Source organism: Podarcis liolepis (genome assembly GCF_965112155.1).
Source record: "Podarcis liolepis genome assembly, chromosome: 2".
Taxonomy (NCBI): domain Eukaryota; kingdom Metazoa; phylum Chordata; class Lepidosauria; order Squamata; family Lacertidae; genus Podarcis; species Podarcis liolepis.
In genome coordinates, this window is record NC_139555.1 from 126,386,690 (window position 1) to 126,411,186 (window position 24,497).

At 50.7% G+C, this 24,497-nt stretch overlaps 4 protein-coding genes and 3 long non-coding RNA genes across 8 annotated transcripts in view; 3 read left to right on the plus strand and 4 right to left on the minus strand.

Annotated features, from left to right (window-relative positions):
* LOC310702145 overlaps positions 1-5,204 on the minus strand; it is a 32,131-nt gene extending 26,927 nt beyond the window's left edge. The window contains exon 1 of the long non-coding RNA XR_014523292.1: positions 5,060-5,204. This is a non-coding gene — a long non-coding RNA (uncharacterized lncRNA). The remainder of the gene's footprint in view (positions 1-5,059) is intronic.
* Positions 1-24,497, plus strand: part of LOC310702107 — a 281,230-nt gene that overhangs the window by 126,871 nt on the left and 129,862 nt on the right. The window lies entirely within an intron of this gene.
* On the plus strand, positions 52-24,086 carry LOC310701893 (HLA class II histocompatibility antigen, DR alpha chain-like). The gene is made up of 6 exons (XM_083493392.1): positions 52-941; positions 2,126-2,383; positions 2,716-3,000; positions 3,291-3,432; positions 3,585-4,299; positions 23,852-24,086. The coding sequence occupies exons 1-5, from the start codon at positions 833-835 to the stop codon at positions 3,586-3,588; spliced, it is 798 nt and encodes a 265-aa protein (XP_083349518.1). The 5' UTR covers positions 52-832; the 3' UTR covers positions 3,589-4,299; positions 23,852-24,086.
* Positions 7,082-19,611, minus strand: LOC310701792 (H-2 class II histocompatibility antigen, E-S beta chain-like; the record flags this gene model as incomplete). The annotated part of the gene is made up of 6 exons (XM_083493178.1): positions 7,082-8,200; positions 8,740-8,763; positions 10,627-10,737; positions 10,860-11,141; positions 17,120-17,389; positions 19,260-19,611. The coding sequence occupies 6 exons, from the start codon at positions 19,609-19,611 to the stop codon at positions 8,187-8,189; spliced, it is 1,053 nt and encodes a 350-aa protein (XP_083349304.1). The 3' UTR covers positions 7,082-8,186.
* Positions 7,082-24,497, minus strand: part of LOC310701841 (H-2 class II histocompatibility antigen, E-S beta chain-like) — a 49,001-nt gene continuing 31,585 nt past the window's right edge. For both annotated transcript variants that reach the window (XM_083493288.1, XM_083493287.1), the window contains one exon: positions 7,082-8,167. The gene's annotated coding sequence lies outside the window, so the exon portion shown is untranslated. The remainder of the gene's footprint in view (positions 8,168-24,497) is intronic.
* On the plus strand, positions 20,049-24,086 carry LOC310701894 (HLA class II histocompatibility antigen, DR alpha chain-like). The gene is made up of 5 exons (XM_083493393.1): positions 20,049-20,489; positions 21,635-21,892; positions 22,224-22,508; positions 22,851-22,992; positions 23,145-24,086. Exons 1-5 carry the CDS (start codon positions 20,384-20,386, stop codon positions 23,146-23,148), a joined length of 795 nt encoding a protein of 264 aa, XP_083349519.1. The 5' UTR covers positions 20,049-20,383; the 3' UTR covers positions 23,149-24,086.
* Positions 23,694-24,497, minus strand: part of LOC310702054 — a 42,446-nt gene continuing 41,642 nt past the window's right edge. Inside the window, exon 2 of the long non-coding RNA XR_014523172.1 lies at positions 23,694-23,788. This is a non-coding gene — a long non-coding RNA (uncharacterized lncRNA). The remainder of the gene's footprint in view (positions 23,789-24,497) is intronic.

A 24,497-nucleotide genomic window follows, 5' to 3' on the forward strand; every position in this document is an offset into this window, starting at 1 on the left:
GAACTCCTGGAAAGAGCATTATCAAGGGCTCTCTCTGCTCTCGAAAGACCTGCAAGTTCCTCTTTGCCTTCTCAGCGTCTTCTGATCTCTCCATTGTTGCTGCGTCGCGTGTGAATCAAGATCTTCCCCAGAAAACTTTTGGTGGGATATAAAGCTTAACAAGAATCTGTCAGTTCCATCCAAAACTTTACTCTGGCCGCAAAAGGGGAAATTTCAGTCTCAAGCGAGATGCGCTTTTCTTCTGCTGCGTTTTAAGCCGCTTCGTTCCTTCATGTATCCAGAAAGAGGACGGAAGTTTCAAGGGGGGAATAACTGTCTGCTGAGGGAGGGGGCTCCCCCTCTTCGCCCCCCAGCCTGCATCCCCAGGAGACCTGGCAGCCCTCCAACGAGGAGACCCCTCCCCCCAATAAAAGCCCCCTCCAGCCCCCAGCTCCCCTGTGCAAGAAAGTTCTCTGGCGCTGGTGTCTGAGGAGCCCCATGAAGAAACACACAGGGGGGAGACAGAGAGGAGCCCCCGCAGCCCCTTCCCTGGAGGAGACCCCTCCCCTCTTGGGGAGATCCAGCCCCCCCCCCCACCCCAAATGCTGCTCTTTTCGCTCCGTCTCCGGCTGAGGCTCCTGCCTGGGGAGGGTTTACCTGGAGACAGGCTGGTCATCGGCAGGGCGCTTTCTCATTGGCCGAGCTGGCAGGGACTTTTCTGCTGCGCCAAAGCCGCCCCCTGGCCTCCCCCGCCCCACAGCCACTTGGAGGGCGAGCATCCAGGAGGAAGGGGCAAGGGACACTTGGGCTTGAGTCGCCCCTCGCCCGCCTCGGCCCAGGAAGAGCGGCAGAGATGGAGCCCAGAGGAGGAAGACGAGGAGGAGGAGGAGGAGGAAGAGCCCTTTGCTGCCTCTGGGCGACCCTCCTTCTCGCCCCGCCAAGGGGGGCCGGAGCCCTGAAAGGTCGGGGGGCGCAGAGGGAGGGGGAGATGTCTGGGGAGGGGTCCCGGGAGGGGGCCTGGGGGGGAATGGGGGAGAAAGATTGCGCCCCTGGGCGTTGCTTGTGGGTCTCTTGGGCTACAGGGAAGAGAAGCCCCCTCCCCCCGACAGGTGCAGAAGCTGCGCCCGGGAAGACGGAGGGATGGGGGGGAGGAAGGGAATTGGACGTCCCCCCCACCACCACGAAAGAGTGCTGGGAGTTGCGTGGAATGGGAGGATGATGGACTAGGAGGATTTGGTCCCTCAAATAAGGTGGTCTAGGTTTTGTTTAAAAAAAGAAGAAGGGGAAAACGGGGTGAAAACAGCCCCCCCCCCACCTACCTACCACACAGATCGGAGTCTGTGCCTTTCCTGTTACAAGGAGGAAAAGGGAAATAAAACAAGAATTTTTATTCCTCTCTCTGGGCTCGGCTGCCACAGAGACCTGCCTGGTCCGGAAGCCCCCAGTGGTCGCCCCCAAAAGAATTCAGCCCCCCACCCCACCCCATTGCCCCCGAAGACAGAGTGGTCTCTCTCCTGGCACAAAAGGGGCCAGAAACTCTGGCGGACTCTAAAAAAACTCGGAGCAAAACCTGCTCTCTTCGGCTGCCCCTTCATAGCTAGGAACCCAGCCGGACGTAAAGGGATTTCACTCCCGAGAAGACGCGATTTAGTCTGAGTGAGTGAGTGAACTCCACAAGAAAGTCAATTTAGGAAAGGAAAGAGGCGCATGGCCAATGGCTCTGTCTGTGTGTCCAACAGATTTATCTCTTTTAAAAGCATGCCCAAATTTTAATTCGTGGCATGAGGTAAGTCAAGAGGTGACTGTGGATGATCCACGGTTGAAAGAGGAAATGTAATTATTACTGGTTTCACTTTGGGAACAAAGTGGAGATCTAGGCACATGGAGACATGGATTGTTCTCCTGAATGATTATTCCAACTTTCTACGAGAGTCACCCACATTCAAGTGCACCCAGGACCACCTTTTGGGGCTTGGAAATGAGGGGATTTTAAAACTGACGTATTTGTGTGTTTGGGAGCAGATGAAGCCCCCCCCCCTTCTTAGAGAGCCTTCCTGGTGGTGGCCCCATTCCTAGCAAGGGGCAGGTTCTCCCTCATCCCGCTGCGGGGTCCTAAAGCCTCACTCCCTCTCTCCCACCCCTGCAGTGGAGGACACCCTGGTGGAGCTGGACTTCTTCCAGGAGAGCTTCCCTTCGGAGAAGAAGTCCGGGGAGTTCCTGCTGGAGTTTGACAACGAGGAGATCCTGCACGTGGACTGGGAGAAGAAGCAGAACGTCTGGAGGCTGCCGGACTTCCAGCGCTTCACCAGCTTCGAGGTGCAGGGCGCCCTGGCCAACATCGCCGTCATGAAGAACAACATGGAGGTGCTCATGAAGCGAAGCAACCGCACCCGTGCCCTGAACGGTAGGACACGCGAGGGGGGCAGGGGAGAGAGCTGGGGGGCAGGCAGGGGGTGGCCTCTTGGCATCTGACGCAGAAGACCCTTCAGGACCCCTTTCTGCCTCCCCAGAGGGAACTCTGCTCCAGGGAGCCAGTCCTTGGCTGACGGAGACAGGCTAAAAGGGAAGGGAAGCCTGACGGGAGGGGCAGCACTGCACTCTGTACAAGCTCAGAGGCATTCCCAAACCTGAACACCCGATGCAAAAATACCCACAGCAGCTAATTACTATGCTTTCCATTTCTAGACTGCTTCAAATGGGTTTTAATCCCATTTCTTTCTCCATCTCCTTCCTCAGTTGCTCCTTCGGCCACTGTGTACCCAGAAAACGCCGTGGAACTGGGGGACCCCAACGTCCTCATCTGCTTTGTGGACAGGTTCTCCCCCCCAGTGCTGAACGTCACCTGGCTGAAGAACAACAAGGAGGTCTCCGAGGGCGTGGAGGAGACAGACTTCTACCCCAGCGTGGACAACACTTTCCGCAAGTTCTCCTACCTCCCCTTCGTCCCTAAGCAGGGAGACATCTACGTCTGCCAAGTGGAGCACTGGGGCATCCCAGAGGGAAAGATGGAGAAGATCTGGGGTAAGCACCGGGCAGGATTGGGGCTTTTCTCTGGGTCTTGAACTCAGAAACTCAGATTCATGGCTTATAAGAAACAAGTTCTGAAGATCAGAGTAATTTATACAGGTGAAGTACACTTGCAGTTTTGAATAATTTATTCCTATTGAGGTAGTTTCTCTCCGTTTAACTTAACAGTGTGTATTAAGGAGTGTGGGGCGGGTGTGTCAGGACTCCTGGGTTCTTTCTTCCGCTGAAAACACACAGAGAAACAGAGTCCCTTCTTAGCCGTGTCCCCTCTCTCTCCATCCCAGTTTCCAAGGCGCCCTCTCCCATCCCGGAGACGATGGAGAATGTGCTGTGTGCCCTGGGCTTGGCCTTTGGCATCCTGGGCATCATCGCTGGCACCATCCTTTTCTTCAAGGCCATGAGGAAGAACGATCGCAGGGGCTTCATGTGAGTCGAACCCGTTTCCCTTCAGGGGCTCAGAGACAAATGCGAAGGAACCCAAAATACACAGCAAAGGGGTGGGGTGGGCCTCATCCTGCCCAGAAGGTGCTTAGCCTCCATACTCCCAGCTCACCAGCTCCCTTCTCCTTCCTTTTCAGATAATGGAGGATTCCTTTCCTGACAGCCTCTTCCTTGAACCCTCTCAGCTCAGCTCCTTTGCCAAGAGTCTCTTCTGCTACAAATCAGCTGGAAGGAGTTGCTTTCTCCGTGTGCAGCTCATCCTTAGAAGCTTTCCTGATAATATGTTTAGCTTTTAAGAACAATTATGATAGCCAAAGATGCTTAGGCAGACTTACATCACTTTTCTCCCTTTTATGTTTCCCTCTTAGGAAAGAAATTGCTCTGACTGTTTAATTAAATAGGAAAAGTATATGGTTTACTCACATTTAATGTCTTGCCATGGTGCAACATTTAAAGCTCCCTCCATGCAGGTTCTGAAACTCCCTGGTGCCTTTGCTTCTGGCTGTCTAGTAATTGTGCATTTCAAAGAATCATAGAATTGTAGAGTTGGAAGGGACCCTAAGGGTCATCTAGTCCAACCCCCTGCATTGCAGGAATCTCAGCTAAATCATCTCTGACAGAGGGGCTTGTGGTTTGGCTGCAGATCCTCCCACAAACTCCATGGTTGAGTCAGGATAGTTTTTTGCCTGGCCTTCCATCTGCATGGCTCAAGGAGACCCCCTGCCAACAGAGTGTCAGGCATACTAATTCATATCTCCACCCCACTTACCCAAACCATTCACCTCCCTCTCCAGTTTTTGGAGAGAGCCTTACTCAGTTCCGTGCATTGCACTGCAGGAATACACCCCTCAGGTGTTTCGTTAATCCCAAAGATCCATATTCTTGGGGAAGTTTAGCTGCTAAGAGACCCCAAACACCTTTCTCGTCCACATAAAGCAGAGTTGTATCTGTCTGTGTAGAGGAAAATATCTCCTCTTCTTCTGCAAAACTTTCCCAATGGCTTCTGTGCAGCCCAGTTGCTGTTTTTCTTACATGCTCCCATATTTCCAAAAGCAATGAATAAATCTTACAGTTTGTTGATTTGTTTCTAGTGCTGTTTTCTCTGCTTATAAGCTCTGAATATATTTATTATTTCAAAGCAAAAAGGTGAACCGTTGAGGAAATGGGTAGCACTGCAACCAGAATGTCTACATTGACCCCTCGTGTCTTTAGGGCCAAATTCTGGTAGATAAAAGAAGACCACAGAAGCCAGCTGGAGCAGAAGGACCGTTATCAGTCTCAAAACCCAACTCTGTTGATCCTCAGGCTTGCTATGGGTCGTGTGATGCCCCAAACCATTATCCCACAGGACCTGTGGATTCCCACTCTGGGGGAACAGATGACAGAAACAGAACAGCCCATCTCCCTGTCCTAAAATGCCTCACCAGATCAAAGCACCTGCTCTTCTTGAGACTGGAGTGAGTGATCAGGGGAGGGGTAGAAAATGTTCAGAGCCCCCCTCCAAATTCAGGGTGGATGAATGAAGGTATTCTTCCAGGGGCAGCAACACACTAGAGAGGGGTGTGTTTCAGGACATGCAAGATCAGGATGTGACCCATTCAGCCTGGTTGACCTCCATCATGAGTTGACTGTGTTGCCTGGAACATGCCTTAAAAGCCTCAGAGAAGGATTCACTCTTTGCTGGTTTATCTGGTGTTTCCTTCCTCTCTGTATCTTGCTGCTATTTTTGCTGCCGTATAAAAATAAATTAATGCAAGCAGTTGTTGAGCTCCTCCTCTCCCCCCCCCCTTGAAAGAGTCTCCAGAAGGTAAATGACACCACCGAGTGGGGTTTGGAAGAGGCGTCCTTCCTGGTGCCAAGCCTGGAGCAGGAACATCTCAGAGGCCAAAGGACAAGGCCCAGCTTGCTGTGCAATCTCATACCTTCTTCTGGATCTCAGATGGTGGGACCCAAATTCAGGGGGAGCCAATTAACGCAGTAAGACAGAAGGCAGAGTTTGGCAGAGGGGCAGGGCAGGAGTGCCGCCAGGGCAAGACTTGGGGGCAGAAGGCCAGGGCCCCAGTCGGCAGAAGGAGCAGGAGGCCCCTCAAGGCTGCAGGGCTGACTCTCCACATCTGGAAGCAGCTGAAGTAACACATGGCACCAGTAAGGGGGGTAAGAGTCGGAGTCTAGCATTGCCAAGAGACCCCAAGTGGGCAAGAAGGGGCCCCTGAGCAGTGATCCTTCCCTATGGCAACATTTCTCAAATCTGGGATAAGTCTGGTCTGGTGCAAGTGAACAGGGGCCTCCACAGCAGGAGGGCTGATCCCCAAAAGTCAGAAGTTGGAGAAGAGCTGATCCAGGGGGAAAGAGTTAGGGAGAAAGTGGGGTGCGGGTGGCCTGATCTTTGCAGGCTGTCTTCCTCCTCCTCCCTCCCTCTTGCCTATCAAAGGCTCCTTCTCCCCTTCAGCAGCCCAGGACACAGTCAGAGACCAGCAAGTGCTGCACTCGAAGGGGTTGGGCAAGAGCAACGCGTTTCCTGCCCAGCAACCGATGACCAGGCAGGGTCGGGACCTGTGATTGGCTCCCATCAAACCTCCCCTCAAGGAAAGTCCCCAGAAGGACAACGCCAAAGTCCCCCCCCCCCAGCAGCAGCAATAGCAACTCTGCTTTACCCCTCCCCCAACACTCTGTTTTTTTGCTTCAAGGCAGAAGTGGAGATTGTGACATTTGGGTTCCCTCGAAACAGGAACTTTTTAAACAAGTAATTAGTTTGTTGGAGCAGCTCTGGCTTTAAGACCCACTTCAAAGAATTATGGAGAATTAATTAGTTTAATGCTAATCAAATGTCCAGTGCGCTTCCGATGCGACAATGTCCCATTACAGCAGAGCTTTTCGCACAGCGGCTCAAGAAGGGCTGGAGAGTCAGCATCTTTTCAATAAAGGAATCTTGGAGCAAGCGGTTTGGAACTCAAATAAAAGGTTTATTTACACAAAACAAAAAACCCTGGTGAAGAACCACACATTTCAGCAAACACGCCCCAAAAGAAAGGGGAAAGGGGGGCAAACACACGAGTGAGCTGACTATTTATACAAACTCACATTCCTGGAAGCTTAAGGACCTCCAGCTGCTCAGTGATTAGAGCGTCTTGATTAGAGCTTCTTAACCCTTTAATTTCAACAGGGACATTTGTGAGGAACCTGGTCAGAGACAAGGGAGTCTCCTTCTGCCTGAGGTGTTTCCCGCTCTTCTCTCCTGAGGGAGCCCAAACATGAGGAGAAAATGGCTTCCCTGTGGAGATTGGCATCCTTCCCTCCTCAGGGCCTGAAGGGTCAAGGAAGGGATACCAAGGGGGGGGGGGCAACGGACTCCATGTTTCCTCCTCCAAGGGGCCCACAGTCTGATAAATGGAGGAACAGAAAATTCCCTCAGGAGTTTTAGTCACAGGAGGATTCAAAACATGTTATTTTCCTCCCCCTGAAAATTTCACGTTTGTGGAAACACTGGAGAAGGCATTTGGCTCTCCTGAATAGCTAGTTTGAAATCAAATTCATAGTAGAATGACCTCAGGAGACCATGCGGTGTGTGGAGGGTTTTCCCAGGGGAAAATGGCTCCCAAATCAGTTCCACTTGATGATTGCCACACAGACTGGATTGAAACAGACTTTTCTTGCTTTTATTGGGATGTTTGTGTGGTAAACCATCTTGGGGTGTTGAATGGTTACATTAAAAGGCCTTAAAGAAGTCACTAACCCAAAGGTGGGGAAGTGCTAGAGGTATGACTGAAGGTCACCTTCTTTCAGGTGAAGTTGTGTGGAAATGGGGGCAGATCAACCCTTTTTCTAACAGCCAGGATTGTCAAGTGTGGTGCTCCTTGAATGCTGACATCTAAACAAATAAAATAGTTCAAGGACCACAGAGGGAAGCTGAAGAAAAACTTCACTGGTGCAACTCAGAGGAAATACTCTCAAGGCTGTGAAATCTGCTTCTGCCTTGTTTTGTCCCAAAGACATGTACTCACTGTTGAATGTAAGGAAAAGTTTATGAAGAGCCTTTTGGATCAGCCAGACGTCCTGTGGGGAGGAGGTTCATTTTGTGGATTGGTATTACTCGTGGGTAATGTCCACTGCATTTCAGAGTTGCTTCCCTTCTGGGGGCCACATGCAATGGTGGGCAGGAGCAGAGCATCAAAGGCAAGTGTGAAGTTTTCAGAGGAGACCAGTCTCTGCACAAGCTCACCCTCCCCTCTCCATCCTCCATCAAGGCAAGTGAGAAACATGATGGGAGTAGGAGGACAAATCCCAGCCAGGCAAAGAGTCTGAGAGAAGGGGCAATGCAAGGCTGGGGAGAGTCCCAGGGGCCACATGGAGAGGTTTGGGAGGCCACATGGGATCCCTCCCCAACCCAGCTCTGAGTCTCCCCATCTGGGCTTGAAAGACCAGTCCTGAAAGTCTGACCAGATGCATGGCTGTTTTCAGGGACAGCTCAGGCTCCTCCAGGGAGATTCAAGGCACAAATTCTCTAGCAGAGAGGTGCAAAGAAGGAATCAGGTTGCCATAACTTGCAATCAACAAGTGGAAAGGGAAACAGAAAAAGAAACTTTCCCCAAATGACAAGCAAGCAACAGAGGTGGGGGAGGGGGGACACTGTTCTTCTGGATCTGTGACTCCTTCCATCCACCTTCCAAGGAGGTTTCCACCTCTGAGCATGGACAGAGGGCAACTGGCAGGAAGAACAGAGCTTCTCCACATCCCAGGATCTAACTGATGAGTCCTGCAGGCAGAGGAGAGAGAGACAAGCCCATCACTGTGGGGTGAGGAATGGGGAGAAAGGGGCAGAAGAATCCCTGGCAAGACTGGGGGGGACACTCCATAGATTGACCATCAGATATTGTGAACTACAATTCCCATCGCCACCAGTTATGGGCCTGGCAGGGGGGGCTCTGAGGAGGGAAGGAGGCAGAGGGAGGGAGACTTGGCTGGCTTTGGCAGTGGAGAAGAGGAGGTTCAGAAGAGACCAAGGAGATCTGTCTAGATCAGAAATGGGGAATCACGGACCCTGGACCAAATGTGGCCAAATGCCAGCCCTGCTCTCTTCATGGTCTCTGCTTGACTGTCTCCCAGGTGGGACATTCCCCTGGAGACCCCCTTCCAGGACCTGATATTGGAATGTGTGCATCAGGGGATGGATTGATCCATAGAAAGCCCCTCCCCTCTGTTCTACAAGGAAGCCATGGCGGGGGCTCACCAAGCAGCCAGGAGAAGGGGGTTGGGGGAGGAGGAGGAGGATGGAAGAGCAGAGAGGAAAGTTACCTGCAGGCTGAGGAACAGCTTGCCCTGGGAGAGAGAGAAAAGAACTGATACGGACCGGGAAAGGGGGGGGGTACCTCCTTCCCCTTCTCCTTTTGAACAACCGAGGCGATGACCTCGAGGGTGCCCACAATGCACCCACCCTCAGTCCCCTCACCGTTACACAAGCACCACACGTCTCCCGTCACCCCTTTTTCCTTCTTTCTTTCTTGAGCGAAATAAGCTCAAATATATGAACATATCCTCCTATCTCTTCCTATGGCTATTTGCGCTCCATTCTTAGAACGGGTAGACCTGGCGTTCCAGCTTCTCCGCTAATTCCTATGGCTGCGCCTTAGCCAATCACAGCCATGCATTTATCCTGCACGAGCTAGCTCACGGAGCCCTTGCACGCCTCGTTGAACCTACTGACAAGCTGCTGACGGCCCCCCACGGCGAGAACAATGGATCCGAAACCAAAGACCTCGTAAAACTGTCAAAATGTATCCATTCTTGCTACAATGTGTCCATTTTGTTTCCGCTTTCAATCACCAATACCGAATAGGTCAGACAGCATAGGAAACCTTTGGAAATTGATATAAAATCAACCATAACTCCGATTTCTTTCATCTGGGTGTCATTCAACTCGGCTCCCTCTGGACTCCATGATGCTGCCCCTACCTCCATGATCCCCTGAGCGGCAGGTCACGTACTCAGGAAGACCTTAATCCTGTCAGATCGTTCTGCCGAACCCTCCCTCCGGGCGATGCCAGGTGGCAGACGATGCATATCTGCGCCATTGTCTTGCCATCACCTGTACTCAGGAAACGTTTATCTGTGTTTATCTGTGCATATCTCTTACTCTGCATATTTTCCCCCTCCCTTCCTAAAATGCTAATCCATGTAATCCCACCTTCCTGTAATGTATTCATGATGTAACCTGTAAAACCCAGCCTTCTTTTAATGTATTCATGACGTTCTGTTGCACTGTATTCTGGGACTTGGAGGGAACTTTTAAAAGTTCATGTCGCCCCATTCTCGGGGTTCAATTCCACTTTGAACCTGTTGCGCAATAAACTTGGATCTTCGCATTTTGCTCCTGCGTCCGGCTGAGCTTCCTTTTCTTCCGCTAGAATCCACGGACTTGGTCCGATTGACTGGGTGGCAGGGTAAATACGCACCCAGATTTTCCGTAACAGCACAGAAAGATTCAGTCAGCACCAGATATCCCCTGAAATAGCTTCTCTAGGAACACCCCCCCCCCCCCAGATCAAGATGACACACTCCAGGAACAGCTAGGAACTTTCCCCTCCTGTCCTATGGACTTTGAGGGGTGAAAGAAGAGTCTTTGTAGGAAATAAATATTTCCTTCCCAATACAGAAAGGGCCCTGGAGAACATCTTGCCAACTAATCTCTTTCCCATTACCCAATGCCCCACCCCACAACCCCTCCAATATTCCTTAGGCTGCCTCCTTTGGGGCTCTGCATTGCCCAGTTCTTTATTTGGGGATTTATTTCAGACCCAAGGGAGATGAATTCCGCCTCCTGACTGTCAGTGTCTCAAAGGCCCTTCGCTCAGCAGGGAGAGAGAGCCTTTGACTTACTGCTGGGACCAGGAAGCTGCAAAACATGTGTGTCCTTACTCTGCTCAAAGGCTTCAGAGCCAGAGATGCTTTTGAATTTCTCCCTCATATGTTGAACAGGAGGTTTAGGTCTTAATCTACAGATTTAAACCTCAGACCATCTCCATAAGAGCTGAGGCCCCATTGGAGACACCAAGAGGGACCTCCTAGGAGTGGAGAAGGAACAGAACCCTCTCCAGAGCCTCTGCCTAAGAAGAGGAGGGGAGCCCGGAGCCCAATCCAGCCCCACACCCAACCCTCCCTCTCCCCCTGGCACCCCACCCTCACCTTTCTTGTTCTTCAGGTAAAGGGCGAGTCCAGTGGCCCCAAAGACCAGCCCCAGCACAATCCCCACAATCCCCGTCCACATCTTGCTCCTGGCAGAGTCCGACTGTGGCTCTGAAGGAAGAGAAAGCCCAGAGTGAGGAAAGGAAGGCCTGGGATCAGCCCCCTGAGGGGGGAGCAACCCATCTAGCCCCCCCCCAGGAATGCCCCCCACTCCCAGTAGGAAGGCGTCCTACCCCATTTCACCGTGACGGGGCCTTGGAAGCTGGCGTGCTCCACCTGGCAGGTGTAGACGTCTCCACGTTCTGGCTTTGTCTCCAGCATCACCTCCATATGGAAGGTCCAGTCCCCGTTCCGGATGAGGTCCGTGGTCCACACTTTGGGCTCCTCCTTCCCGTTCCTGAACCACTTGATCTCAATCCCCGCAGGGAAGAAGCTGCCCACAGTGCAAATCAGCAGAGTGTTGTGTGGTGAAGATTCAATGTTGTCTGTGGGGGTGATCTTCACTTTGGGCTGGACTGTGGGCAAGGGAGATGTGGAAGGAAGGTTAGAGATTAGGCAGGGAGGGACCGAGAGCAGGAACGTCCAATTTCCAAGAGACTCCTCCAAGAGACTCTGATCTACTCCCACTATAAACTGGCAGTGATCTACCCATTGGATTTTTGAGGATCCCAGCTTGTGGGGGGGGGGGGTGATGGGGTGGGCTTCCTCCGACCACAGCCACTACTGGTGGCTCCAGAGTCTAAAAGCATCTGTGAGCACCAGAGTGATGCTAATCTTCAAGGGGAAGCAGGAAAACCTGGAAAATGACCCTCCTTCCCCTTTCTCCCTCTCTGTTTTTGGAAGTATGGGCGAAAGAGAAATCCTGGAGAAGGTTGCTCTCCAAGCAAAGTTGAATTGGGCAAGTCTTATTTTTCTTTCCTCTTCTTTTGCTTCACTTAAAGTCTCAGAGATGAATTACAAGTGGTGAAGAGATCAAAACACCCCTCCTGCCCTTTGGGGAACAGAAGCCCTTTGGAGTATTGCTTGCTTGTGTGTTCGTGTGTGTGTGTGTGTGTGTGTGTGTTTGGATCTCTAGAAGACAACATACAGTGGTGCCTCGCAAGACGAAAAGAATCCGTTCTGTGATTCTCTTCGTCTAGCGTTTTTTTCGTCTTGCGAAGCAAGCCCATTGACGGATTAGCGGATTAGCGCTATTAGCGGCTTTTAGCGGCTTATCTGCTGATCGGATCAGCTGATAAGCAGCTTAGCGGCTTAGAAAAAGGGGGGGAAAGGGAAAAAAACCAGCAGGAACTCGCAAGACATTGTCGTCTTGCGAAGCAAGCCCATAGGAAATTCGTTTTGCAAAGCACCTCCAAAACGGAAAACTCTTTCGTCTAGCGAGTTTTCCGTCTTGCGAGGCATTCGTCTTGCGGGGCACCACTGCACATGTTTACACCACGTGAATACATAGAGAGGGCACTGCTGCCTACAATCAGCTACAAAAACTGAGTCCTTTTTATAGTGAAAATAAAATACCTGCAATGAATGAAATGTGATGCTGGCATACGAAGCTCTTTATATTTATCCCTTCCTGTAATTTGGAAATAAAATGTAGCCAATTCACTTTAAATTCTTTAATTGCAATGGTTCAGCAGCCAGCAATTTTTGAAGGAAACTTGTGGAGTATTTATTCTTTTATTTTATTCTTTAGAGCCTTAAACTGCCTTTACTACCCAAAAGTCCCACTGAATTCAATGCAGCTTACTCGGAGATAACTGTGTAAAGATTCTGCAGTCTTATACTGCAATCAAGCCTTTTTACTCAGAAGTATACCACTGAGTTCAGTAGGACTTACTCTCTGGTATGTGCCTGATCATTATCACTGCCAACCTAGCAGTTCAAAAGCACGTCAAAGTGCAAGTAGATAAATACGAACCGTTCCAGCGGGAAGGTAAACGGTCTTTCCGTGCGCTGCTCTGGTTCGCCAGAAGCGGCTTAGTCATGCTGGCCACATGACCCGGAAGCTGTACACCGGCTCCCTCGGCCAATAAAGTGAAATGAGCGCCGCAACTCCAGAGTCCCTGACTGGACCTAATGGTCAGGGGTCCCTTTACCTTTACTTATATGCCTGATCATTATTACAGTTTCTATTATTTATTTATATGATTATGATTATTTATAGTCATGATATTCCTTAGAATTCCTCAAATGATGTACTACTCTCTGAGGAGATCTACTTAAGGGCGAATGAAAGCCAGATACACACACAGACAATTTTACTATTTGGAGAGACTATCTCTTCTCCAGCCCTTTTTATGTCCTTTATGAACAAATGTGTCAAGTTTTGTGTGTGTATGCAAATACACATGGGGTGTGTGTGACAAAACTGGGTCTTTGCCCGGGTGACAGAAAGCCTAGATTTGACACTGGGACAGTCAGTCAATCCTACGCTCCCAGCCCCCAACTTCCCACTCCCACCAGTGGGATCTTGACCCCCCCCCCAATATACCCAAAGTCATCCCTTTTTTTTTTATAAAATTTTTATTTGGTTTTCTGCTTTTATAAAAACAAAACATACACAAAGAAAGGACAAAAGACAAAAACATGTATAAAATCAGCATATCCCCGTTTCATGACCTTGTTCCCTGACTTCCCCCCACCTCCCCTCGTGCATCCCAGCTTCAAGATTATATCAGCAAGTTGGTATTTCTCCTCTTAACAATCTTATTCATCTTATTACCTTTTTTATAATAAAAATTGATTTTCATAAGTTGGACTTAAGTTCTCCTCCATTGATTTTCATTTTATCTTAATTAAGAGTCATCTTAACCAAACCTAGAAGTCTTAAGAGTTTTTAAGAGTCTCTTCTTCCCTCCCTCCCATCCCCGGTTTTTGTCCCTTCCCAATAAAAATCCAAATTCGAGATTCTCAGCCTGGGTTCCTCACGTCCGAGGCTTTCAAATCTCTTTCAGTCCCTCTCCGCCTGTCCTGTTGGTAGTCCTTTATGTCAGTCGTCGGGTCTGGGAAAAGTTCTTTCACCATCAAAGTGTATCCTCTTCCCACAAGGAGATTCAAACGTAACTGCTGAAGAATTTCCCCAAAGTCTATCTCTTCAAAGTCTAAGTCCAAACGGAGGCCCCAATCATATTTCTTTATTTTACAATCCTGTATTCCATTTTGTCTTGGGACCTCCTCCTTCTTCTTCTGTGTCTTTCGCAGACTTGTGGTAGATATGTTCCCAGCGTCTCCTTGCTTGTATTCCACAGATGTCAACTTTTGGTTGTTACTTCCCAGGATTACTTCTTCTTTTTCTTGTTGTTTAGTCTCTTCCAGCTCTGTAGATATTGTTTCCCAATCCGCTGTGGATTCTTTCTCATTGAGGTCCTCAATACAAAGAGCAGAGTTGCCTGTTCCCAAGGTCATAGTCTCAAGTTGTTTATTCATGGTCAAGCTCTGCTCTTGTAAGATTCCCACCAATTGAAACATCCTTTCGATTTCCACTAGTAACTTTCCTTCCACAGCCATTGTATCCATTGTAGTTTCACAGAATTCCCCCTAGGGGGAATCTGGTTACTTATTTGCCTTTTCACCAACAATCCTTTAACTGATTATTATTACTTTGTTTCCAACAGTTTTAGCTCAATTATAACTCGTCTTAGTCCAGAGGGATCTTAAATGACAATTTCTCACTTTAAACCGCCCGTTTGGCAGCTTTGACAGCTGTCAAACTCCGCAGCTCTTACGCAGGCACAAAGGCAGGACGTTCCCGAGCCCGGGAGGGGGGGTTGTTTAAAACAAAAGAAGGGTTTCCAAAACTCCACTCTCCAGCCCAAAATTTCCTTTAGTTAAATCTTGGAAGTTAATGTCCTTTTTAACTCACCCCGCCAAGGGTAGGCTCTCCAGCTTAGCTCTTGTGTCGTTGCTTAGATCGTCTGCAAGGGGGGGGGTGCGGACTTCCTTTTAGCACACCCCCCGGTCGTCTCCAATTTAAGGTAAATTTTTTAAAGTCCCAATCCGTCTTACTCACAGGTGATTCTTTCAGTCCAAATTTTCAAGGAAGGAAGTCAGCGCTCTCTGGTCATGGCTCGCGGCTTCGCTCTACCAAGGTAGCGATCGACTCTCAGTGCCACGCCACCCCCGTATCCCCTCCGCAGCCTTTAAAAAGGCTCTTTGCGAATCAGGGGGGGCGCTTAAGGCACCCGCCGAGTCTTCAGTCCGCAGGCTTCCGCGCCTGCGGTTTTTAAGGGTCCCCGCGTTGCCGGCGCGGCAAAGACCCATCCTCGGTAGAGCCGATTCCCTCCGCAGCTCGGAGGGAATCCGCCATTCCCAGATCGCATCAACCCGGAAGTCCCCAATATACCCAAAGTCATCCCAGTTTCCCCAGGGGTCAGGCTGGGCATTCCACAAACTGGGAACTGCTCCTCCCTGGGGGTCCTGGGATGCCCCTCCCCTTCCTAGGACACTTTCCATCCTTCTGTCTCATTTCCCAGTCCTGGGAATCTCAGGAGTTTGTCCTTCCTTTTTTCCTAGCAAATAGGATGATCTTCAGAATTCACTGCACAGTATCCTTCACTTACAGCACAATGGTCTACTCAGTGTTTCCCAAACTTGGGTTGCCAACTCTTTCTGGACTACAATTCCCGTCCTCCCTGACCATTGATCCTGCTCGCTAGGGATGATGGGAATTGCACAAGAACAGCTGCGGTTCTTGTGCCTTTTAGAGCTGAGTGGAAGGCAGAAATTCAACAGGTTACGCCATTTTCTCCCGTGGAAATGGAATTATTGGGAAAGCTTCCCCTGTTCACTTTGGGAAAGCTTCACCTGTCAGATATCTGTGTGTGTGTGTGCGTGTGTGTGTGTGTGTGTGTGTGTGAGAGAGAGAGAGAGAGAGAGAGAGAGAGAGAGAAATAATAATAATAATAATAATAATAATAATAATAATAATAATTTTTATTGATATCCTGCCCTCCCCAGCCGAAGCCGGGCTCAGGGCGGCTAACAACAATAAAATAGTACTTATATCTTATAAGTCAATGAAAGATAAGATATTGAAACTATTTGATGTGTTTTAAATTGTTTTTGTTTTGTTTTGCTAGTTTAATTGTTTTTGTTAGCTTAGTGTTATGTATTGTTTTTGTTTTGTATTGTATTGTTTATTTTTCTTTTCTTTTTTTGTAATGCTTAAATTGTAGGAAAAGTAATAAATATTATTTTTTAATAAAACAACAATAAAATAGTACAAAATTCTAAAATCTTCTAAAAGAGAGAGAATCACCAATTTATTTATGGGCCCTTCACTCCAACTGAAAAACAGCACATCAATTTGTGTGTGATATAGAGCAGATGTTATGCAAATCCACAGCCCCCCCCCCCCGTGATTATACTAATTTTCCTTTCAATATACTTTTGATTTAGGGATAATCCCTTGAGAAGGGGGGGGGGCAGCTGGAGGGGAGCCTGGTGGCTGAAAATAGTAATGAGTGGGTGGGGAGGAAATGGACCGTGTTTATAATAATTATTATTTAATCCTGAATGTATGTGATTTTGAGATTATGGGGTTAATTTCTAACCCACCCACCCCCCGATTTAAACACCCCGATTCCCAGGGAAACCTGGACATATCGTAGCCCTACCTGAATCCATGTCAGGTGTGCAGGAAACAACAGGTTAATGAGTCACAATTAATAATTGAGTAATGTCCAAATAACATCATTTTGCACTTTAATAATGTTCAGGGTTTCTGTTTGAAATGTTCTCTCTCTGCCCCCCCCTGCAGCCCCCCACTCTAATGTAGTCCAGCGTTGGACTGTGTCCTGGGTTCAAATCCCCCCTGGGCCTTGAGTCTCCTGGGTGTCCCTGGCCAGCCCCCCCCCCCTCAGCCTGGCCTCCCTCACAGGGTCGTTGTGGGGGTGGAGAGAGGAGAGGGAGAACCAGAGACAGCACAGGCAGGAAAGGAAGTTTAGGGAAGTTTTTAATGTTTGATGTTCTATTGTGCTTTTAATTCTGTTGGGAGCCACCCAGAGTGGCTGGGGAAACCCAGCTAGATGGGTGGGGTATAAATAATAATAATAAATAATAATAATAATAGTAGTAATAATAAAAATCATTACTTCTATTATTGTTGTTGTTATTGTTGTTGTTATATTATTATTAGTAGTAGTAGTAGTAGTATTGTAAATACTGCAATTTTGTGTTGCAAGCCGCCCAGAGACCCACAGGTATAGGGTGGGAGGCGAATTTAATTAATAATAAATAACTAAACCAAGGCAGACACCCTCCATATTACAATACACGAAACGGGTTATGATGCTTCCAGGGACACAGAAACTCTGCCTCTGGAGTGGGGCATCAGGATAGGTCCCTTTATCTCTCTGAAAAGCAGGAGGGCGGGGGGGGGGGGCAGCAGCGACAGGGGCTTCGGGGGGAGAAAGTCCCGGGTCCACCCCACCCCCCATTTTGGGTTCTTCGGGGGGCCCGTTTCCCATGACGCCCCCCTCCCCGATTCTGGACTCACCGCGCCGCGGTTTGAAGATGGGCGCCTGGATCTCGTAGTTGTTCCGGCAGAAGCGATCCACCTCGGCCTTCTGGATGCGCAAGTAGTCCTTGTTCTGGTTCCATGCCTTGACTATGGGCTCCCCCAGTTCAGCCACAGCCACGTACTTCCCTCGGTCGCTGTCGAAGTAGTCGAGCTCCTGCCGGTCGAAGAAGTGCCTTTGTAGGTAGTGGATCCGCTGCGTCCCGTTGGAGAAGTGGCACTCGGCCCTCTTCTGGAACAGGAAATGCTCTGGGGGGGGGGAGAATGAAATTGGGGGGGATGCAGACTTCCGGTTTCAGGTTGCCTTAAGGGCGCAGCTCCCACCGTAGCGGAGAGTTGCCCCTGCCGGGCAGGAGAGAGGCTGTCTGTCTCCCATTCTCTCTCTCTCGTGTCACGTGATCCCATGGCCGGGGGGGGCGGGGAGCTGAGCTGGGAGACCCCCCCTTCACCCCCCCGAAGGAAAGAGAGAAATCAGAAGGAAGGCCGTTGTGGAGAGGGAGCCACAACCTCCAAGACCCTGGACCCCATGGGCGTAGCCAGGACTTAGGGGGGGGGGGTCGGAGAGAGAACAGACCTATCTGCTTTTATTTACTCATTTATTTGAGGGGGGCAACTGCTCCCTGCCCCCCATGGCTACGCCCATGCTTATCTCCCCCCTCCCCCCTTTTATTGCCCTCCGGCTGGAAGAGGAAATGTTGGGGGTGGGAGAGAGACCAGGAAAAGGGCGAGATACTAAGGAGGGTGGGAGACGATTCTCTGCTCTGAAGGAGGCTTCACTGCAACCCCCCCCCCCCACGAGACCCCCTCTACCGGGTAGACCCGGTTTCACTTTCGCTTTCCCTGCCAGAGCGCAGGAAGCGACGCCTGTCTACGCAGGAGCCCATTTCGGCACCCAGAGGACCCTGGGGGGGGGCGGGAGACTGGGAGAGGGGGCCTGCCGCGAGAGTGTGGGGGAGGGGTTCAGGGTCCCCTTTTCTCCAGTTTTGCTGCCGGTGGCATGGGCATGGGCAGGGAGGGGCAGCTTACCCCCCCCCAATGATATCAATAAACATCAATAAAAATACATAGCAAACTGAAGTTCCCCCTCCTAACAAAAGTCCTGCCCCTCCCCAATAAAAATCCTGGCTACGCCCATGCCTGCGTTAGGAGCAGAAGAAAGGTATATTTATGCTTTATGTGGAGTCCTTTATAGAGTTAATAATTGGTTACGACATCTCTTGGAAATGATGGGAGATAAATGGACTAATAATGATGAGGATGATTTTGAGAGGCAGGTGAAGAAGCGCTCAGGGCCAAATTCAGCTGTGCTCCCCGCCCACCCCCAAAAAAGTCCCCTAGGGCTGCCTGCCATCAGCTGTCCTGCAGGAAGACTATTTAATGTGTAAATACTGTGGTTTTATTACAATTCAATTGAATGTTACTTGTAAACTGCTGGCGTAGGATTTTAATCCTGAAAGGTGGGATATAATTAATTGCAATAAATGAATGCTTTCTCCTTCCCAGTCCAAGAAGCCTGAGCTGCTCTTTTCCAGTGGGGGGAGTGTTTTCCCTTCCCTCCTGCCCCTTTGCCCCCCCCCCCGTGTCCTGGAAGAAGCAAAGATCCCCCGTGGGGAAGCAAGGATTCTTCAACATCAACTTCGCTGAACTGAACCATGTTCTTCGGATGCCTGATTAACTACTCCAGTCCTAACTTAAAAACGGAAAGTGTAATGCTGGAAGTCAACAAAAGAGGTTTAAAGATTCTCTCTCAAGGCAAATCTAATAAAATGTACTATAAACACTGACAATTGGGAAACACTGGTCTGCGAGCGCTCCAATTGGAGAACAGCTTTATAAAGGCGTCCTGGGCTTTGAAGACGCTAAAACTCAGGACGCAAGGGAGAAACGTGCGAAGAGGAAGACACGCCTGGCAAATCCACACTGTGATCTACTCCCGCCCGAAACCAATGCCCCCCTGTGGAAGGACGTGAGGATCCAGAATTGGCCTCCACAGTCACTTACGGACTGACTGCTAAGACCATGGAAGACCATCTAGGAGGGATCGTCAAAGGAGCCCCACCGATGGGGGTCCCGCTAAGCGGAGTTTCCCCTTACTTCTTCCAGTGCAGACTTTGCTCACCTGGAGGCGCCTCCACGCCCAGCCCCTCCGAAACGGAGATCATCAGCATCCCCAGCAGGAGCCCCCCAAAGGCCAAAGGCGCAGCGCCGGAGCCCCCCATCCTTCTCTCTTCTTCGCCCCCCGAAGACTCCCAAATGGGACTTTCTCCGCTCAGCCCCGGGGGAAACTCCTGCCCAAGCCCCGCCCACTCCACCGCCCCGCCCCGCGAGCGTCCAATCCGCCTCCGAGCCGAGGCAGCGTCATCGGTCGCCAGGCAGGGAACTCCTGGAAAGAGCATCAGCAAGGGCTCTCTCTGCTCTCGCTCGACCTGCAAGTTCCTCTTTGCCTTCGCAGCTGCTTCTGATCTCTCCATTGTTGCTGCGTCGCGGGTGAATCAAGATCTTCCCCAGAAAACCTTTGGGGGGCTATAAAGCTTAACAAGAATCTGTCAGTTCCATCCAAAACTTTACTCTGGCAGCAAAAGGGAAATTTCAGACTCAGGCTTCAAAACAGCGAGATGCGCTTTTCTTCTGCTGCGTTTTAAGCTGCTAAACCTTCATTCCTTCTTGTATCCGGAAAGAGGAAGGAAGTTTCAAGGGGGGAATAAGTGTCTGCTGAGGGAGGGGGCTCCCCCTCTTGGCCCCCCAGCCTGCATCCCGAGGAGACCTGGCAGCCCCCCAGTAAGGAGACCCCCCTCCCCCCAATAAAAGCCCCCTCCAACCCCCAGCTCCCCTGTGCAAGAAACATCCCTGGCGCTGGAGTCTGAGGAGCCCCATGAAGAAACACACGGGGGGGAGACAGAGAGGAGCCCCCGCAGCCCCTTCCCTGGAGGAGACCCCTCCCCTCTTGGGGAGATCCAGCCCCCCACCCCCAAAAATATCAGCTGCCCTTTTCCTGCTGCCCTTTTCGCTCCGTCTCCGGCTGAGGCTCCTGCCTGGGGAGGGTTTACCTGGAGACAGGCTGGTCATCGCCAGGGCGCTTTCTCATTGGCCGAGCTGGCAGGGACTTTCCTGCTCCGCCAAAGCCGCCCCCTGGCCGCCCCCGCCCCCCAGCCACTTGGAGGGCGAGCATCCAGGAGGAAGGGGCAAGGGACACTTGGGCTTGAGTCGCTCCTCGCCCGCCTCGGCCCAGGAAGAGCTGCAGAGATGGAGCCCAGAGGAGGAGGAGGAGGAGGAGGAGGAGGAAGAGCCCTTTGCTGCCTCTGGGCGACCCTCCTCCTCGCCCCGCCAAGGGGGGCCGGAGCCCTGAAAGGTCGGGGGGCGCAGAGGGAGGGGGAGATGCCTGGGGAGGGGTCCCGGGAGGGGGGCTGGGGGAGAAAGATTGGGCCCCTGGGCGTTGCTTGTGGGCAAAGGAGGAGGGGTCTCTTGGGCTAAGGGAGGAGAAGCCCCCTCCCCCTGACAGGTGTCAAAGCTGCACCCGGGAAGACGGTGGGATGGGGGAGGAGGAAGGGAGTTGGACGTTTCCTCAGCCCCATGAAAGAGTGCTGGGAGGTGCGTGGAATGACGGGCAAGGAGGATTTGGTCCCTCAAATAAGGTGGTCTAGGTTTAAAAAAAAAAAAATGAAGGCGAAAACGGGGTGAAAACAGCATTTCCCTCTACACACACCAACTTAGAAGATCGGAGTCTGTGCCCCCAGCCTTTCCTGTTACAAGGAGGGAAAGGGAAATAAAACAAGAATTACTATTCCTCTCTCTGGGCTCAGCTGCCACAGTACCTGCCTGGTCCGGAAGCCCCCAGTGTTGGCCCCCAAAAGCCATCAGCCCCCTCATAGCCTCCGAAGACAGAGTGGTCTCTCTCCTGGCACAAAAGGGGCCAGAACCTGCTCTCTTCGGCTGCCCCCCATATCGCCACTTGCCTGGCAGGGAACCCAGCCGGACGCAAAGGGACTTCACTCCCGAGAAGACGCGATTTAGTCTGAGCGAGTGAGTGAGTGAACTCCAGAAGGAAGTCGCTTTAGGAAAGGAAAGAGGCGCATGGCCAATGGCTCTGTCTGTGTGTCCAACAGATTTATCTCTTTTAAAAGCATGCCCAAATTTTAATTCGTGGCATGAGGTAAGTCAAGAGGTGACTGTGCATGATCCACGGTTGAAAGAGGAAATGTAATTATTACTGGTTTCACTTTGGGAACAAAGTGGAGATCTAGGCACATGGAGACATGGATTGTTCTCTTGAATGATTATTCCAACTTTCTAGCAGAGTCACCCACATTCAAGTGCACCCAGGACCACCTTTTGGAAATGAGGGGATTTTAAAACTGACGTATTTGTGTGTTTGGGAGCAGATGAAGCCCCCCCCCGCGTCTTCTTAGAGAGCCTTCCTGGTGGTGGCCCCATTCCTAGCAACAGGGCAGGTTGCTGGGGTCCTAAAGCCTCCCTCTCTCTCTCCCACCCCTGCAGTGGAGGACACCCTGGTGGAGCTGGACTTCTTCCAGGAGAGCTTCCCTTCGGAGAAGAAGTCTGGGGAGTTCCTGCTGGAGTTTGACAACGAGGAGATCCTGCACGTGGACTGGGAGAAGAAGCAGAACGTCTGGAGGCTGCCGGACTTCCAGCGCTTCACCAGCTTCGAGGTGCAGGGCGCCCTGGCCAACATCGCCGTCATGAAGAACAACATGGAGGTGCTCATGAAGCGAAGCAACCGCACCCGTGCCCTGAACGGTAGGACACGCGAGGGGGGCAGGGGAGAGAGCTGGGGGGCAGGCAGGGGGTGGTCTCTTGGCTCCTGACACGGAAGACCCTTCAGGACCCCTTTCTGCCTCCCCAGAGGGAACTCTGCTGGGGGGAGCCAGTCCTTGGCTGACTGAGACAGGCTAAAGGGAAGAGAAGCCTGACGGGAGGGGCAGCACTGCACTCTGTACAAGCTCAGAGGCATTCCCAAACCTGAACACCCGGTGCAGAAATACCCACAGCACCTGGTTGTTATGCTTTCCATTTCTAGACTGCTTCAAATGGGTTTTAATCCCATTTCTTTCTCCATCTCCTTCCTCAGTTGCTCCTACGGCCACTGTGTACCCAGAAAATGCCGTGGAACTGGGGGACCCCAACGTCCTCATCTGCTTTGTGGACAGGTTCTCCCCCCCAGTGCTGAACGTCACCTGGCTGAAGAACAACGAGGTGGTCTCCAAGGGCGTGGAGGAGACAGACTTCTACCCCAGCGTGGACAACACTTTCCGCAAGTTCTCCTACCTGCCCTTCGTCCCTGAGCAGGGAGACATCTACGTCTGCCAGGTGGAGCACTGGGGCATCCCAGAGGGAAAGATGGAGAAGATCTGGGGTAAGCACCGGGCAGTATTGGGGCTTTTCTCTGGGACTTGAACTCAGAAACCCAGATTCATGGCTCATAAGAAGGAAGTTCTGATGATCAGAGTAATTTATGCAAGTGAAGTACACTTGCAGTTTTGAATAATTTATTCTGCTCCTTCTAGCCATAGGAGACAATAAGGTGCTCAGCCGCCTTTTGGGGGTTCCTTGAGTTAGTTTCTCTCAGTTTAACTTAACAGTGTGTATTAAGGAGTGTGGGGCGGGTGTGTCAGGACTCTTGGGTTCTTTCTTTTGATGAACACCCACAGAGAAACAGAGTCCCCCCTTAGCCCTTTCCCCTCTCTCTCCATCCCAGTTTCCAAGGCGCCCTCTCCCATCCCGGAGACGATGGAGAACGTGCTGTGTGCCCTGGGCTTGGCCTTTGGCATCCTGGGCATCATCGCTGGTACCATCCTATTCTTCAAGGCCATGAGGATGAACGATCGCAGGGGCTTCATGTGAGTCAAACCCGTTTCCCTTCATGGGCTCAGAGACAAATGCAAGGGAAGCCAAAATACACAGCAAAGGGGTGGGCTGGGCCTCATCCTGCCCAGAAGGTGCTCAGCCTCAATACTCCCAGCTCACCTATTCCCTTCTCCTTCCTTTTCAGATAATGGAGGATTCCTTTCCTGACAGCCTCTTCCTTGAACCCTCTCAGCTCAGCTCCTTTGCCAAGAGTCTCTTCTGCTACAAATCAGCTGGAAGGAGTTGCTTCCTCCGTGTGCAGCTTATCCTCAGAAGCTTTTCTGATAATATGTTTAACTTTTAAGAACAATTATGATAGCCAAAGATGCTTAGGCAGACTTACATTACTTTTCTCCCTTTTATGTTTCCCTCTTAACAAAGAAATTGCTCTGACTGTTTAAGTAAATAAGAAAAGTATATGGTTTACTCACAATGTAAGTCTTGCCATGTTTCAACATTTACAGCTCCCTCTATGCAGGTTCTGAAACTCCCTGTTGCCTTTGCTTCTGGCTGTCTAGTAATTGTGCATTTTATGGAATCATAGAATTGTAGAGTTGGAAGGGACCCTAAGGGTCATCTAGTCCAACCCCCTGCATTGCAGGAATCTCAGCTAAATCATCTCTGACAGAGGGGCTTGTGGTTTGGCTGCAGATCCTCCCCAAAACTCCATGGTTGAGTCAGGATAGTTTTTGTGGGGGTTTCCTGCTTTGCCTGGCCTTCCATCTGCATGGCTCAAGGAGACCCCCTGCCAACAGAGTGTCAGGCATACAAATTCATATCTCCACCCCACTTACCCAAAACCATTCACCTTACTCAGTTCCGTGCATTGCACTGCAGGAATACAACCCTCAGGTGTTTCCTTAATCCCAAAGAGGATTCATCCAGCTTGCTGGGGAAGTTTAGCTGCTAAGAGACCCCAAACACCTTTCTCATCCACATAAAGCAGGGTTGTATCTGTCTGTGTGGAGGAGAAGATCCCTTCTTCTTCTGCAAAACTTTCCCAATGGCTTCTGTGCAGCCCAGTTGCTGTTTTTCATACATGCTCCCATATTTCCAAAAGCAATGAATAAATCTTACACTTTGTTGACTTGTGTCTAATGCTGTTTTCTCTGCCTATAAGCTCTGGATATATTTATAACAGCATTTCAAAGCAAAAAGGTGAACCATTGAGGAAATGGGCAGCATTGGAATCAGAGTGGCTATATTGACCCCTCGTGCTTTTATGGTCACATTCTGGGAGATAAAAGAAGACCAGGCGAGCCAGCAGGAGCTGTGGGGCCCTTATCAGTCTGATAACCCAACTCTTCTAATCCTCAAGGCCTGCTGTGGGTTGTGTGATGCCCCAAACCATTATCCCACCCGACGCGTGGATTCCCACTTTGGGGGAACAGAGGAGAGAAACAGAACAGCCCATCCCCCTGTCCTAAAATGCCTCACCAGAGCAAAGCACCTGCTTTTCCTGAGATAGGAGTGAGTGATGGGGGGGAAGAGGAAGAAA

Coding starts and splice junctions, on each gene's coding strand:
- LOC310701893 (XM_083493392.1), top strand. CDS start 833: ATGGAGCCCAGAGGAGGAAGACGAGGAGGAGGAGGAGGAGGAAGAGCC. Junction 942..2,125: donor GGGGGCCGGAGCCCTGAAAG/GTCGGGGGGCGC, acceptor CCACCCCTGCAG/TGGAGGACACCCTGGTGGAG. Junction 2,384..2,715: donor CCGCACCCGTGCCCTGAACG/GTAGGACACGCG, acceptor CTCCTTCCTCAG/TTGCTCCTTCGGCCACTGTG.
- LOC310701894 (XM_083493393.1), top strand. CDS start 20,384: ATGGAGCCCAGAGGAGGAGGAGGAGGAGGAGGAGGAGGAAGAGCCCTT. Junction 20,490..21,634: donor GGGGGCCGGAGCCCTGAAAG/GTCGGGGGGCGC, acceptor CCACCCCTGCAG/TGGAGGACACCCTGGTGGAG. Junction 22,509..22,850: donor AAAGATGGAGAAGATCTGGG/GTAAGCACCGGG, acceptor TCTCCATCCCAG/TTTCCAAGGCGCCCTCTCCC.